Here is a 15694-nt window from a genome sequence, read left to right as displayed (position 1 = left end):
TTACCCGTGCACAATCACAAAGTGATTTCAATTGAGCTGCTTTTATGGGAGACACAACCACTTGCCCCACTTTCCCTGTTACCAAGTAATGTTAAACCAAGTCGTCACTACGGTGTTCCCAAATCGCACTTTGCTGATAAACTGGCGCACTGAGTTTGCACGGCGCTTTGGTGACTTTGAAGAACAAAAAGTCCGTCTACATGCGGCTCGAACCTTGTGCATGTTTGGTAGCACATATCTGTGTGAGAAGCTCTTCTCAGTGATAAAGACTAACAAAACAGCACACAGGAGTCGCCTCACTGATGAGCACCTGCAATCCATCCTGAGAATCTCCACAACACAGAACCTCACACCAAACAGAAACGAACCTGTTGCCAAAAAGATGCCAGGCGTCCAGCTCTAAAATGACATATGAGCAAAGACAACTGAATGATTTGATTTGTTATTGCTGAAAGGAACACATTTTATTTATATTTCCAGGTTTTGTTATGCAGCATGTTCATATTTGAATTTGTATAATTTTGACAGGATATATTTTTATGGAGAGCAAAATCTTTTGGGATATTTAAAATCTAAGTTTATTTTTATAAAATATAAAATTACATAAGAGTAAAGAAATTTGAATGTTTGTTCTTTTAATGTTTACTTTATTTCTAACTTGTATAATTTAGACAGGATATATTTTTATGGAGAGCAAAATATTATAAGTTGTTTAAGGTTTGAGTTGATTTATTCAGGAATAATATTCCTGTCTGTTTTACCATTCCTACCAAAGATATTTCTGTCGACTAAATAAAAATTCCTTCTATTTAAAATTTAAATAGAACTTGAACAAATCGATAGTTCATAATATCCACGCAGACTTGCACGTAAGCGGGTTCATCCGTTTTAACAAACAGCGTATTGCACTGATCTGAAATAGCTGTGTGTGTATATATGTATATGTATATGTATATATATGTTTATATATGTGTGTATATGTGTATGTATGTATATATATATATATATATATATATATATATATATATGTATATATGTGTGTGTATATATATATATATATATATATATATATATATATATATATATATATATATATATATATATATATATACAGTATGACAACAACACTCATCACTCACAACAGTGACAAAACAATAACATTGACAATCATGTTACGTTATTTTCAAAATGTTTCCTTTTCTTTTTCATTGCTTCTTTAACACACTACTTCTCCGCTGCGAAGCGCGGGTATTTTGCTAGTCATTTGATAAAAGGTGCCACATGAGAGGGTGGGCTTCAAGCTAAAAGAAGAGGGAGTTCAGGGTGATGTTTTTAGATGGGTGCAAAATTGGCTCAAACACAGGGAGCAGAGGGTGATGGTACAAGGAACCTCATCAGAATTGGCCGATGTTAAGGTTGGTGTTCCCCAGGGGTCAGTGCTAGGGCTGCTGCTTTGCTTAGGATGGATGGACGGACATATAGAGGAATATTAAGTAACAAGCTGGTTAAGTTTGCAGATGATACCAAGATAGGTGGTGGTATATTGTTGGCTGATAATTTGGAATATGTTAAATCATTACAGAAGGACTTGAATAGCATACAGGCTTGGGCAGATTTATGGCAGATGAAATTTAATGTCAGTAAATGTAAAGTATTACAAATAGGAAGTAAAAATGTTAGGTTTGAAAATCGAATGTACATCTTATAGAAAGGATTTAGGGGTAGTCGTGGACTCTAAGCTATAAACTTCCTGACAGTGTTCAGAAGCCATTAAGAAGGCAAACAGAGTGTTAGGTTATATAGCACAATGTGGAGTAGAAGTTCAAGGAGGTTATGCTCAAGCTTTAAAAATGCACTGGTGATGCCTCATCTGAAGTACTATGTGGTCTCCTGGCAAAATGGACAAAGCAGTGCTAGAAATGTCCAGTGAAGAGTGGCTGGGGCAGGACTACAGGGGATGAATTATGAAGAAAGATTAAAGGAGCCGAGCTTTTTCAGAAGATTAAAAGTTGACATGATTGAAGTATTTAAAATTATTAAGGGAATTAGTACAGTGGATCGAGACTGTTATTTTAAAATGAGCTCATCAAGAACATGGGGACAAATATTAATAAGTTTTTCTTTACACAGAGAACCATAAACAACTTGGAATAAACTACCAAGTAGTGTGGCAGAGAGTAAGACTTCAAGTGGTTTTCAAAACTTTACTTAATTCTTCTTTTTAAAAAAAAAAAAAGCTGAATGGCCTGTTCTCATTTAGATTGCTCTAAACTCTGTCTAGTTGGTCCAAACCAGTAATGGATCTTTAAATGCAACAAGCTGCTCCTTGTCAGTTTTTAATTTTTTTAAAATCCAGTCCCTGGGAGGTAACATTTCAACAAAAGTTTCCAGTATGCTTTTAAATACTTTCATTTAGCTTTTTAACAAGTAGGCATTCAGAAAGAAGTTTATAAAGTAAAAAAAAAAAAAAAAAAAAAAAAACACACATCCGAATAAACATTTGGTTTTGCTTACTAAAAAAGAAAAATAAATGTGTATGAAAAATGAAAAACAAACAAACATACGTTATAGGCTTTATTTTTCATTTTTTATTAATTTTCCAAAATATGAATCTCAAGAAATGATTTACAATATTTGTACAAGAAAAATTGCTTTAAATGTGATAACTGCATTTTCAGTTCTGAATACGAGAATTACATTTGCCATAATTGATTCATATTAAAATATGTTCACATTAAATGCAAAAACATTTCACATAATGCATTGCTGAAGAGGCTGATAAATGTGCTTGAAATCTTCAAATACAGTTAAATACTTAAATAACAAAACTAAATGCTGAAATCAAATCAGCTGTGATCTACCTTTACATATAAAATGAACACATTAAATATACATTCCGTAAGGTTTTAGAATTTTTTAGAGATATATTTTTAAAATACCTTTCAAGTTCTTTTCACTTCTTTTTTTTAATTTTACAAGTTGACTTTGAATGGTCAGGTAATTGTTTTGATTCACCACAGTTTGGTTCCCACAAAGCATTTCTCAAGAACCTCGATGCGGCTGATTTGTCCAGTTTAGCAGCTTTTTTCTTGTCACCAATTTCCTTAATTTTATTCATGTAAGTTCGTATTCTTTCCTGTGTGATAAAAACAATAAATTAACTATATTTGGTAACAGAGACTAATTACCATCATAATGGATAGCTTTTATTACTTCAGACTGTAAATTAGAACAAGAGTTATTAAATCCTGTCCTAGCCTCCCCTTAAGGATGCAGATTTTTGTCGAATCAATTCCCCCACCGAAAGACTGAACTTCTCCTGGTTTAATAGATACTAGCCAACCCGCGGCGTAGCATACGCCGCATAATCAGGCCGCTTTTTAAATGATTTTTAAGCACAGAGCTGCTAAATTTGTCTTGTTTAATAAGGAATCTATCAATGGCAAACCACTGGTACTGTCGGAATTTATTAACAGATTTCAACTTTGATATATTATGGTTAACAGAAACTTGGCAAAAACCAAGTGAGTTTGCATTTCTGATTAAGTTGACTCTGGTTATGCTTACTTCATGGCAGTTTACAGCTGACTACAAGGTGGGGAGCTTGCTGAAATTGCAAGATCTGAGCTAAACATAAAATGAACTTCAATTGAATGTCTGGTACTAAAACTAAAAACCAAATCTGGTCCTGTGTTCTATATCGTCATCCAAAAAGATTTTTTTTTTTTTATTTCATCTGACTGAAATACTACCTATTCTGAGCTTTCTTTTCCAGACAGTCCTTCAGGTGACTTTAATATTGAGACTGTCGATCATTCATGTAAAATGACAAATTCCTATCCTATTGAACCATTCTGACTTGACGTTTCTTTTCCAAACCTCTCTGGTGGTCACTTATTAGATCTGGTTTGTTTGGATTATCTGATGGCAACACTCACAAAACTCATCTGGCCTTTTCGGACTACAAACAGTGTTTGTCTTAATACCTTTACCTGCTTTTAACTGTAGTACTAGGGTATAGTACAGTGTTAGTCATTATGGATATAATGAGAAGTCCAACAAAATTACACCTTTTATTGGCTAGCTAAAAAGATTACAATATGGAAGCTTTCGATTGATTACACCTTGCCTGAAGGGGCTGGGGTTGCCTTGAAAGCTTCCATATTGTAATCTTGTGTAATGTCAACTTTCATTCAGAAACCTTAAAATATCTGTCCATCTATCGTTGCTGGATCTATTTCAGATCTTTTTCTGTCTTCCTCCATTTCATCCACATTAAATAATCCTGATTGTTATGAAAGTAAAAAATAACATCCTTTGACACCACCTCTGTGTTAGCTACTTTAAACAATGCTTCTGTAACCCTAACATCAAAGAAATGTGGTTTTGTTGCTGATAATCTCAACAATTTGTGGCCCATCTCTCACTAACCTTTTCTGTCTAAGGTTCTTGAGCATGCTGTGAGCTTCAAAATCACCAGTTACAGTGGAACCTCGGTTCACGACCATAATTCGTTCCAAAAACTCTGGTCGTAAACTGATTTGGTCGTGAACCGATGTAATTTCCCCCATAGGATTGTATGTAATGAATACAATGAATCCGTTCCAGACCGTACGAACTGCATGTAAATATATTTTTTAAAGATTTTTAAGCACAAATATAGTTAAACATATCATAGAATGCACAGCGTAATAGTAAACTAAATGTAAAAACATTATATAACACTAAGAAAACCTTGAACAACAGAGAAAACTAACACTGCAAGAGTTTGCGCTGTAGCGCTATAAGCCACTCGGTAAAACCACTTTTTTTAATGAGTTTTAAGCACTGGGGAAAAAAATGAACATTTGAAAAATCCTTAATTTAATAAACCACCAAGAAAAGTAACATTGCAACAATGCACACTACGAATCGATTGCTGTAAACAGAAGTGGAGGTTAAAATCCAATAGAAAAAAGTCTTAATTAAATACAACAAGGTTAAAACAATGCTCGGATCTGTCTCTTTAAAAACAAGCCTTATGCGTCCAGCCCCCTTTCGCGCTCTCTCTCTGCACAGGGCGAGACTGATCACGTGCGGAAATCATCGGCACGCACAAACCAAAAGGGAAACTGGCTTGTTCGTATACCGAGTCTGTGGTCGTGAACAGATATAAAAGTTTGGCAAACTTTTTAGTCGTACACCAATTTGTATGTGTTCTGAGACGTTCGTGAACTGAGGTTCCACTGTACTTAACTTGCAATAAGGTAATGGACCCCTTTCAGTCTGGTTTTAGAACACAACAATGCTGCAAAACTGCTCAACTTCGTAACAGTAGTTTCCCTTATAATCAAACTGATTAAAGTACATGGAAACTCACCATGGTTTAATGAGAACACTTGCTCTCTTAAGAGTGTCCAAATCGAGAACATTGATGTAGAGCAGCAAACAAAAAGTGTTAAAAAATATAACAAGCTCTCTTTAAAGACTGCTCCGACTGCTACTCTAAAATAATAGACAACAATAATAATCTTAATGTACTGTTTAGAATTGTGGCTAATCTAACAAATGGGAATTTGTAACAAATTTTTTGCTTATGGCATCAGACTCTGGGCAAACTACTGTAGTATATTCATTCTGTTAGACCTTAGAGTTCTCAGCTCTTCTGTATCTTCATACTTTCCCTTGGTCAAACTATTTGTAGCTTTAAAATGGGTTTTCATTTATATGCAGATGATACTCAGACCTTTTCAATGTTAAAAGTGAAAGCTCAGAGCTTTCTCAGCTCACACCTTGCTTCGCTGAAATTAAAAGTTGGATGGTCTATACTCTTTAATACGCCTTGAGCATGGGAAAGGAGCTATATAAATAAAATGTATTATTATTTAGACATTAAACTGTAACAAAACCAAAGTCGTGCAAATTTCCACAAAAGCTCAGCCTAAGAAAAGGTGCTCCTTAAAAATCACCCTCAGTGATGATGTCATTGAACGGTCTTCTTCTAATACGAATCTTGGTGTTAACCTTTAATTGTTCCCTTTCTCATTGTACCCACATTCATCATATTAGGAAACTTTACTTCCACATTTGTAACTTTTTTGTTCACTCATTCCTCTACTTTTCCAATTCTGAGAAACTTGTCCATGCATTATATCCCACATTGACTAATGCTACTTCCTGCTGGCAGGTGCCCCTTCTAGTCTGCTATAACAGCTCCAGGTAGTTTAGAACTCTGCTTCAACAGTCCTTTCCCAGACCCGCAACAACAAGCACAAACAACACCCATCTTGCTTCATTTTCACAGGCTCCCCAAGTCTATAAGGCCGAATATAAAACTCTATTACTAACCTGTAAAGCATTAAATGATCTTGATCAGACTTCATCAGTAATCTCTTCCGTCACTACGGTCCTGTCCACCTACTAAGGTCTACTGATTTTGGCACTCAAGTTGTGCTCCAAACTAACTTGCACTCTATGGGTGTCAGAGCCTTCAACTCAATAGTGCCCAGACTTTAATGAAATCAGCTGACTCAATTCATTCTTTCATAAAACAACTTAAAGCTCATTTGGTTAGGAAAGCTTTTAACCTATCCTCACTTTCTGACCCTTCTTTCAGTTTATTCTTTTTGATCGCATGCCCAGGAAGATTTCTGTTAGTACCACAAAATATGTTATTCATTCAGGGTTTTCTTGCAGTACTCTTATTTTAGTATTTATTCTGGTTTATTGTCTTATTCCATTTTCAATGTTCTGTATATCCTGTATATTGTATTTTGTGATTTTAACAAACGATTACTGACAGTTTTTGTGTAAGTGGATATATGTTTTTTTAGTTTTGGTAAAAGATTTTTTTATCTATGAAAAATTGAAAACCTAAAAATTTCTGCACTTTCAGTATGCAAAAATTACACAGTGGGCAGTATACACAAATTTAGATCACAAGTAGTATTCACAATATACATACTACTTCAGGTGGAAAAAAAAAAAAAAGGAGAGCAAAATAACTTCAAGTCAATGTGCAAGCTAAGTCTGCTTTTGGCTATATTTTTAGGTTCTCCATGTTCCTGTATTTTTAACCTCCTTAGCAATACATTTTTTCTCAAACACATAACAAACGTTGCATTTTTTGATTCGAAAAATTACATTTTTATTAAATCTCATCATTCTCTGTAAAACCTGCAAGACACTAAAGTACAAAGTCAAAAGTGTAAAAAGTATAATAATCATAAACAATAATGAATAATAATAATCTGAAATTTATAACAATAATGATTCTAATACTGTATACCTGTTGTTAAAATGAGTCTTTTGTGTGGTATATCTGAACAAGAAAACTGCTTACATGTATGGTCATTTACCCGACACTGATCATCATAATGGTTTGTTTCAAAAATTCTTTTGACCACGTCTTTTTTTTAAGAAATAACTTCAGGTAAGTAAGTGAATCTTGGCTGTCAACATTCACTTTTATTCCCGAGTGCCCCACAAAAATCTAAATGAGGTGGTGCTGGTTTACTTGAAGCAGGGTCAACAGAAACCCAAACAAGAGTATCACTTTCGGATTCATCAGAATCACTTTTGGTTTCACTGCCCATTTCAAACTGATTGCCTAATTATCAATTAATCGTCACTGCTGATGAGAGGCTCCTCAACATTACTGCTCACATCACTGTCAAGAGCGTGCAACACCTGGACTGCTCAAAAACATTTCTTATGAGATGCCATTAGAAGGCTTGGAGAAGACACATCTACACTGTTGCTCAGGTAATGCTCAGACCTGATGCTTATGTAAAACACACTTATACTGCTGCCTGAGTAATGTTTGGGGCTAACACTGTTAACAGTTTTCAGCTCGAGTAAAGCTCAGGTCTAAAGCTTATGCATGATGCATCTATACAGTTGCCTGAGTGACAGTAGGGACAAACACTTTTAGCACTGTGTTCACAGCCTAAATGATGCGCAGGTCTAATTGCCTGGGAAGAAAAAGATGAAAAAGAAGATTTCCATTGTTAATATTAGTAAACACTAAAATACATGTTACACACACAGAGGACGGGGTGCGAAAGACTGAATTCGCCAGTTAAAATGCTCTTTTTCACAGAAATCCTTCCCTTTTGAAGCATGGTTTTAGAAAGCATCTTATCTAAGGGAGTTGCAAAGAGATTGGGAGAAAAAGGCTGTGGTTGCCTTTAACCCCAAGTAAGCAGAGGGAGACTATGAATTGCCACAGGCGGGGACTGGACAATAAGTAAGAGAACACAGTGGGGTAGGAGAGAGGGGAATAACGTCTCATAGCATGGAATGGAATAGTGGAACTGAAGCTGAGCATAGAGAAACAAAATCAGCCACTGTGTTTAAGGGCTAGTTCTTCTAGTGTATATTTTTCCTTTACGCGTCATCCGAGAGCTGCTCGCATGATTCACAGCTTGAACCCGCTGCCCTAAACAATAACTACATTGATATTAGGACTAGCTTAAAGCAACAACTGAAGAATTTTTGAGTTATAATTACTTAAAAAATAACTAGAATTAGTATTGACACAAAATCGGCTGATTCCCAATTGTGATTTATCACTAAAATAAATTCACATTCAAGTATATTAAAAGAAATACTCCAGCCAACAGAACTGCTTGTCACGGTTTGGTTCATCACACTCACTATGAGATGATAGCCTAGTTAAAAACGACTTTGCCTTCCAGCACAGAACTGTGTGTGCTGTCTGATCCCACTTTAATGTAGATTAAAACTGATCATGAATCAAACTGCATTTTGCCTTCAAGCTGTGTGCTGAAAAGATAACTAAACAAACTGTTAGTCATCTACACAGCTGATTCTCTTTTAGAGGAGAAAATCTTTCAACATACTTAATGAACTAGAAGAACTACTTTAGGCTCCTGAATTGAATTAACGTTAAAGGATTGATGAAAATTGCTATTACAATTTAATGTAACAGGTCTAATTCTGAGTGGAATTATGATAACCTAAAGCCCCAGTGCTAAGCTATATGTTGCTTATCCTATTTTTGTTTCTGTGATTCTGTTGTTGCAGTGGTTTATGTTCCACCAAGGCTTTTATCAATAGGCAGAAGTGCACCGAAATACTGTGAAGTAGTACTGCTAAAATGGCCCAGGTATGTACTTGTGTTCATATGTCCTGTAATGGACTGGTGTCCTGTCCAGGGATTGTTCCTGCCTTGTGCCCAATACTTACAGGCAAAGGCTCCGGCTGCCCCAGGACCCTGCCCTGGTTAAGTGGGTTAATAAGATGGATGGCTTATTGTTATTATTACTATGCCTATAGCAGAGAAAAACATTTGAATAAATTAATCCTATTCCAATTTGGCATATTGCGGTCCACTTGCTCAGATCCAGGGTGCCTTTGTGAGGTACGTTTGACTGTGCACAGATCATCCCTAAATAGATCAAGCCTGTATTTCCTTGGTCCCTAGCATAGCCATTTACCTCAGCCCACAGGGAAAGCAGCTATCTTTGGTAATTCTATTTGGGCACTCTGGATCAAGTGGTCATACATCTGGAGGCACAATATTCTATTTGGATAGAGTAATGAATAGAAGATAGAGGACTGCAAAAAAATCCATCTTAAGAAAAGAACACGTCTGTTCAATTACACAGGGTTAGGAAGGAAAATTTAAAAATAGATAAAAAAACAAAAATAATAAAAATAACAAACAGTTGAAAATAGGAAAATTGGTCTCATTTGTCTATTCTGTTTGACGTTATACACCAGTAATAACAGAGTGGTAGTGATTTTTGGGCACCAGCTCAGGCCAAATGAACAATTTTTTTAGCTGTAATGACAATGACTGAAATAATAAATCGATGTGCACATCAGGAAAGCAAAGCTAGAGTCCTTAAACCAAGCCGATGTAGTAGTAAAACACAAGACTATAAGAATAGTCAATTCGACGAACATCATTAAAAAGCAACAGAAAAACAGGTGGCACAATCTGAAGAGGAAAAGCCTGCTATAAGGAAAAGAGATCAGGTTGTGTATTATTGTCAATGGACAAATGCCAAATGGACAACCCATGTACCTAATAAAAAAAAAAAACATGAGGTCTATGCTGATTACTTTAATTTCAATTTATCTTAAATGGGAAACACTGCTTGTAACAATAATATTATTGGGTGGAAAGGTGACGCAGTAGTTGCACTGCTTTCTCACACTGAATGAGAGATCTGCCATGTTTTTCATGTTCTCTCCAGATATTCTGGTTACTTCCTTCAGTCCAAACACATGCATATTACATGGACTGGCAATGCAAAAAAAGAGGCCTGCATGTGTCTGTATGCTCTCCCCATGACGAACTGATGCCCTGCTCAGGGACTGTTTCTGCTTTGCATTTAATGCATTCTGGGAGAAGCTACAGCTGCTCCATAACACTGCTCTGGATAAGCAGGCTAGGAAAATGGATGAGTGGAAACATTTTTGTTCAGTTCTTAACCACAGTTTTTGATTACACACTACATTCCGGTTCACTGCTTTTTCTCACATTAAGTACAGAAATGTATTATCTATCTAGTGACAGTATTAGGGCTGCAACGATTAGTCGACGTAATTAACAACGTCGACTACAAAAAATCGTCGACGTGGATTTTTTATTGTTGACGCGTCATAAATAGAACCTTCAATAGAGGCTCCAGTCACAAAGAACCATATTGGCTTTTGTAACTGCAATGCACTCACTACATGAACGTCTGGGGGCAGTATCGTTTATTATTGTTTGTCAAGACTGCACACAGTCCCACCAACGAAGAAGAACATCTGAGGAGAAGAAGAATGTAAAGGAAAATAAACGTGGTTGCAATGGCAAGTCGGATAGAGGAGGGGGAAGGAGATGGAAAAAAATTGAGACAGAAACTTTCTAAAGTGTGGGAGCACTTCACCGAAAAAGGAAAAAAAGATGAATGCAGATTATGTACAGCAGAGCTTTCTTTTCACGGCAGCACCATCACGATGCATGAGCATCCGAAACGAAAGCATCCCAGAGATGTAATGCCGCGGTCTCTTGAGAATTTAAGCTGGGGCTGTTAGTTAGTTAGTTAGGGTCAGATCAGGAGGGGAGAGACAGCATGAACGAGACTGAGAAAATTAAAGTAAAAAAAGCTAACTTTTACAAGTAACAAATTTAAACCCAATCTGTTAGTTTTAAAATAATATTGCATTATTGCGATGAGGTTTTCTGATTAGTACTTCATGGTACTTAATGATTTCTTCAAAATGTCACATATATTTGTCTCTTTTTTTCCCCCCGGTGCTGTCCGCGGACAACAGAAGGCGTGAGCTTATTCAGTGCTAGCAGCAGCACACAGGTGGCCAGTTGCTTGTACTATAACAAGTTGACCTGGCGACGATCAAAACACATGTACTGTGCAAGGCATGTACGAGATCCACCGAGAAAAGAAGAGCGTTCATGGCACACCTTGCAGAGGAACACTCTTTCCTCTGTATGTCCTGGAGTCCTGTGTGCAGACTGGGCAACCGCGGTGGTGGGGTTGATAAGTGGGGTGAAATCACGGGCATTGATTACAACCGCAAGAAGGTATGCAAGCAAATATTAATAAATGTTGCATCTGTGCCATAATGTTTTCCCGAAATGTACTATAAGGTCATAAAATGAATAATTCCAAATATCACATATACCTATATCTCCGTTTTTTTGTCAGTGCGGCTTTGACATCACGGCCCTCAAGGCGCATATTAATTCAGTGTAAACAGGAACACTCAATAAAACTGAATAAAAAAAAATCAAGTGACAATAAGATATGAATAAGGCAGATTTCCCAGCGTTTGTGTGTCAGCTTTTACCCATCCAGATCAGAGAATTTCCAGTTCAATTGTCTCAAAACACCACTCACATCTACAGTTATTCCCGGTTGCAGATAAAAAGTAACTGCATCAGATCCCTGGGGGGGCAGTAGTATGTACTGTGACCGACAGAATAAAAGTGAAAAGAAAAAAAAAAACAAAAAAAAACAACACGGTAACTTTTACAAGTACTATACATTTAATACAATGGCTGTTACAGATGCAAATCAAATGTATGTGTTTATTGTATAATATTAACAATAACAGCAGCTCCCTACTCAAAACAGTAAATATATGAGGCGGTAAGGATCAAACTGGGAGACACTTGATTATAAGTCAGCAATTCCTATCACTGCACCACGGAAGATATTGTATTGTCCTTGAACCTTTTGTGAAAGTGTCTATTTAATCTTTGCACTTCTGGCTTTACACATTATATAGTTTGTCTACATTTTGTCATTTATTACTAAAATATAAAAAACGTTTCAGTTTTAATTATGCATTTTTTGGTTAAGTTAAATGCACTTTTTTGTTCAAAGACTACGTGCACTTTAGTTTGTATTGTTTAATGCATTTCTTTTTTATTGTGATGGTCACACGAATATAAAAAAAATCTGATTATTTTCAAATTCATATATTTCACTTGTTATTTTAATCTGATTTTTATTAATTTTAATCGTGTTAATGCAGAGACATTAGGGTGACATTGACCAGTTGACAGACGTGAGCAGATGAGGTAAGACATGCACTGGAGCCCAGAACAGGATGTGCAACCACAGGTCACAGGCATCAAAATAGTCAGGCATGAAATAATCGTGACTAAACGAAAAATAAATTGAACGATTAGTCGACTACCAAAATGATCATTAGTTGCAGCCCTAGACAGTAGACAATCTCTATGACAAAGTAGTAACTTTCTGTAGCATAAATGAAAAAAAGCTATAAGTGCTGCTTTTTTCAGTTATTGTCTAGAGGTCTAAAAAACAGACATCAATTCACATATGCGCATCAATGTTCAAAAATGTCAATAACAGATGTTTGCAATGATTTCAGTCTTCACAAATTATACACTACATCAACATTTGTCGTTATTACTATAACATATGAAATAATTTACTTGTGTTTACAAGAAATGGAATCCTACATTTACAGAGATTGTTGTAGACATGGAACACATGAAATGTATGTATTTCAAATAATATATTATTTACCCAATACAATTCCAGACACCTCACACCCCAGATAAACAGACTAGAGCAAGGAGATCTTTCTGTCCAACTTCTGCTGCATTGGTGGAGGATGGGATAGCCGGCTGCCTGCAGCCAATGCTGGTTGACACATTTGCAAGAAAAAGTCACTGATGAAGAATGCGAGGGAATTTAAGGTGGCCTGGGATTATGAATATTTTCACTGGCTCCAGGGATTCTAGTGATAAGGAAGGTGAATTATGGAGGAAGTCTAGGGATGTCACAAGAACCGATACTTTTGTGCCAAGTAAATACCACAATTCTGAAAACAGTTTTGCCAAATTAAAGTTGATACTGCACTCAGGCATAACTAATTACACTAATTACTACAGGAGGCACAATAATACAAGAAAAAAATATGTACAAACTACATATGAAAAATGGCCTGCAATGGATATATTACAGTGCTGTATTAACACTATAATTACCAAAGCGTATGAAAAAACTTATCCCGGTTCACCTTAAATCCCTTTGTACCACACCGTCAGCGTCTTTTGTGTTTCAAATGTGTCGATAAGCACAAGTGTCAAGCAGCCTGCTATCCCATCCCCCGATCAACAGAGAATGGGCAGAAAGTTCTCTCAGCTCAAGTCTGTTTACCGTTGTGTAAGTTGCCTAGAGTTGTATAGAGCAAATAATATTGTTATTTGGAATACATACATTTTCTGTGTGTTCCATGTCTACAACAATCTACGTAAACACATAGTTAAAACAGAAACTTTTTCATGTTGTAGTAAAAACTGACAAAATTTAGGCATGAAGTGTGTAATGTGTGAAGCCTGCAGACCAAATATCAAATAAACACTTTCACAAAATGTACAAGTATAACAAAACAAGTGCGCTTTTATTCAAGAATGTAACTGCAGAAAAAGAACCCGCGTTAGGGTGCAACATTGAAATGCATTTAAAATTACTGTTTAGATGGCGTAGCGGTAAGAACTGCTGACTGGTAATCAAAAAGTCACCGGTTTGACCCAGATGCCTCTGTTTTGAGAAGTGAGCTGCTCTTATCTATACTAATAAAAGGCAAAGCCCTCACTGACTGACTCAACACTAATTCTCCAACTTCCCGTGTACTGACTGAATGACTGACTGACTCATCACTAATTCTCCAACTTCCCGTGTAGGTAGAAGGCTGAAATTTGGCAGGCTCATTCCTTACAGCTAACTTACAAAAGTTGGGCAGGTTTCATTTCAAAATTCTACGCATAATGGTCATAACTGGAATCTATTTTTTCGTCCATATACTATAATAGACGTAACTCCGCCTACCACATAATTTAGTGCCTGCCCATATAAGGCCGTCCGTCTGCGGCAATCCAATAAAAACACTGCCGCTAAATATTCATGGGTGAAGGACTGTGCTTATGCAGACGAAGATGATGGTCAGGGTGGCGTTTAGCACAAACTCAGCGAAACTGCGAGAGAAACTTAAGTGCTGGGTCTTAGCTAACATTAAATACAGCCGTGGACATTGCACGAGATGGCACCAGCACAGCTGGGAACCTTCAATGCATGTACACCGAAGCGGCTCACGTGAACTGGCGCGTGCACAGACAAAAGCAACAGTTCCAAAGAGTGCTGAATAAAAACCGAATTACACAATTGAGAAGGCAGCAAAAAAATAAGCGTGTGACACATGCAAACATATTCATAAGTGCAGCTACTGCGGAAACAAAGCACATGGTGGAAAAAGTCAATGTCCTGCTAAAGGAAGACAGTGTAAAAAAAACCCGTGCATGCAGTGTGTCACGTCTCAGATAAAGAGGAAGACGAGCTGTTTGTTGATGCAGTAAGAAACGAATCGATGAATGAAACCGGTTACAACGATTGACAAACACGGAATGTAACTTGAACACAACACATCGTACAAATACGAACCTGCTTGAAACAAATGATAATCAAATCCTTGATGACAGCAACACTCATAACACTCACAAAACAATTACTGTATATTGACAATCATGTTACGTTATTTTTAACATGTTCTTTTCTTTTTCATAACTTCTTTAACACACTACTCCGCTGCGAAGCACGGGGATATATATACACACACATACATACAGTGGTGTGAAAAACTATTTGCCCCCTTCCTGATTTCTTATTCTTTTGCATGTTTGTCACACAAAATGTTTCTGATCATCAAACACATTTAACCATTAGTCAAATATAACACAAGTAAACACAAAATGCAGTTTTTAAATCATGGTCTTTATTATTTAGGGAGAAAAAAAAATCCAAACCTACATGGCCCTGTGTGAAAAAGTAATTGCCCCCTTGTTAAAAAAATAACCTAACTGTGGTGTATCACACCTGAGTTCAATTTCCGTAGCCACCCCCAGGCCGGATTACTGCCACACCAGTTTCAATCAAGAAATCACTTAAATAGGAGCTGCCTGACACAGAGAAGTAGACCAAAAGCACCTCAAAAGCTAGACATCATGCCAAGATCCAAAGAAATTCAGGAACAAATGAGAACAGAAGTAATTGAGATCTATCAGTCTGGTAAAGGTTATAAAGCCATTTCTAAAGCTTTGGGACTCCAGCGAACCACAGTGAGAGCCATTATCCACAAATGGCAAAAACATGGAACAGTGGTGAACCTTCCCAGGAGTGGCGGCCGACCAAAATTACCCCAA

At 36.6% G+C, this 15694-nt stretch overlaps 1 protein-coding gene across 1 annotated transcript in view; it reads right to left on the bottom strand.

The window, feature by feature from the left end:
* Positions 1-2568: 2568 nt before the first annotated feature.
* Positions 2569-15694, bottom strand: part of c1d (C1D nuclear receptor corepressor) — a 60003-nt gene continuing 46877 nt past the window's right edge. The window contains exon 5 of the mRNA XM_039738405.1: positions 2569-3136. Within this exon, the coding sequence (XP_039594339.1) occupies positions 2954-3136 (183 nt within the window). The 3' untranslated portion in view covers positions 2569-2953. The remainder of the gene's footprint in view (positions 3137-15694) is intronic.

The sequence above is a fragment of the Polypterus senegalus genome, chromosome 16 (genome assembly GCF_016835505.1).
Source record: "Polypterus senegalus isolate Bchr_013 chromosome 16, ASM1683550v1, whole genome shotgun sequence".
In the NCBI taxonomy this organism is placed as follows: Eukaryota; Metazoa; Chordata; class Cladistia; order Polypteriformes; family Polypteridae; genus Polypterus; species Polypterus senegalus.
This window is presented reverse-complemented; position numbering and strand designations above follow the sequence as displayed.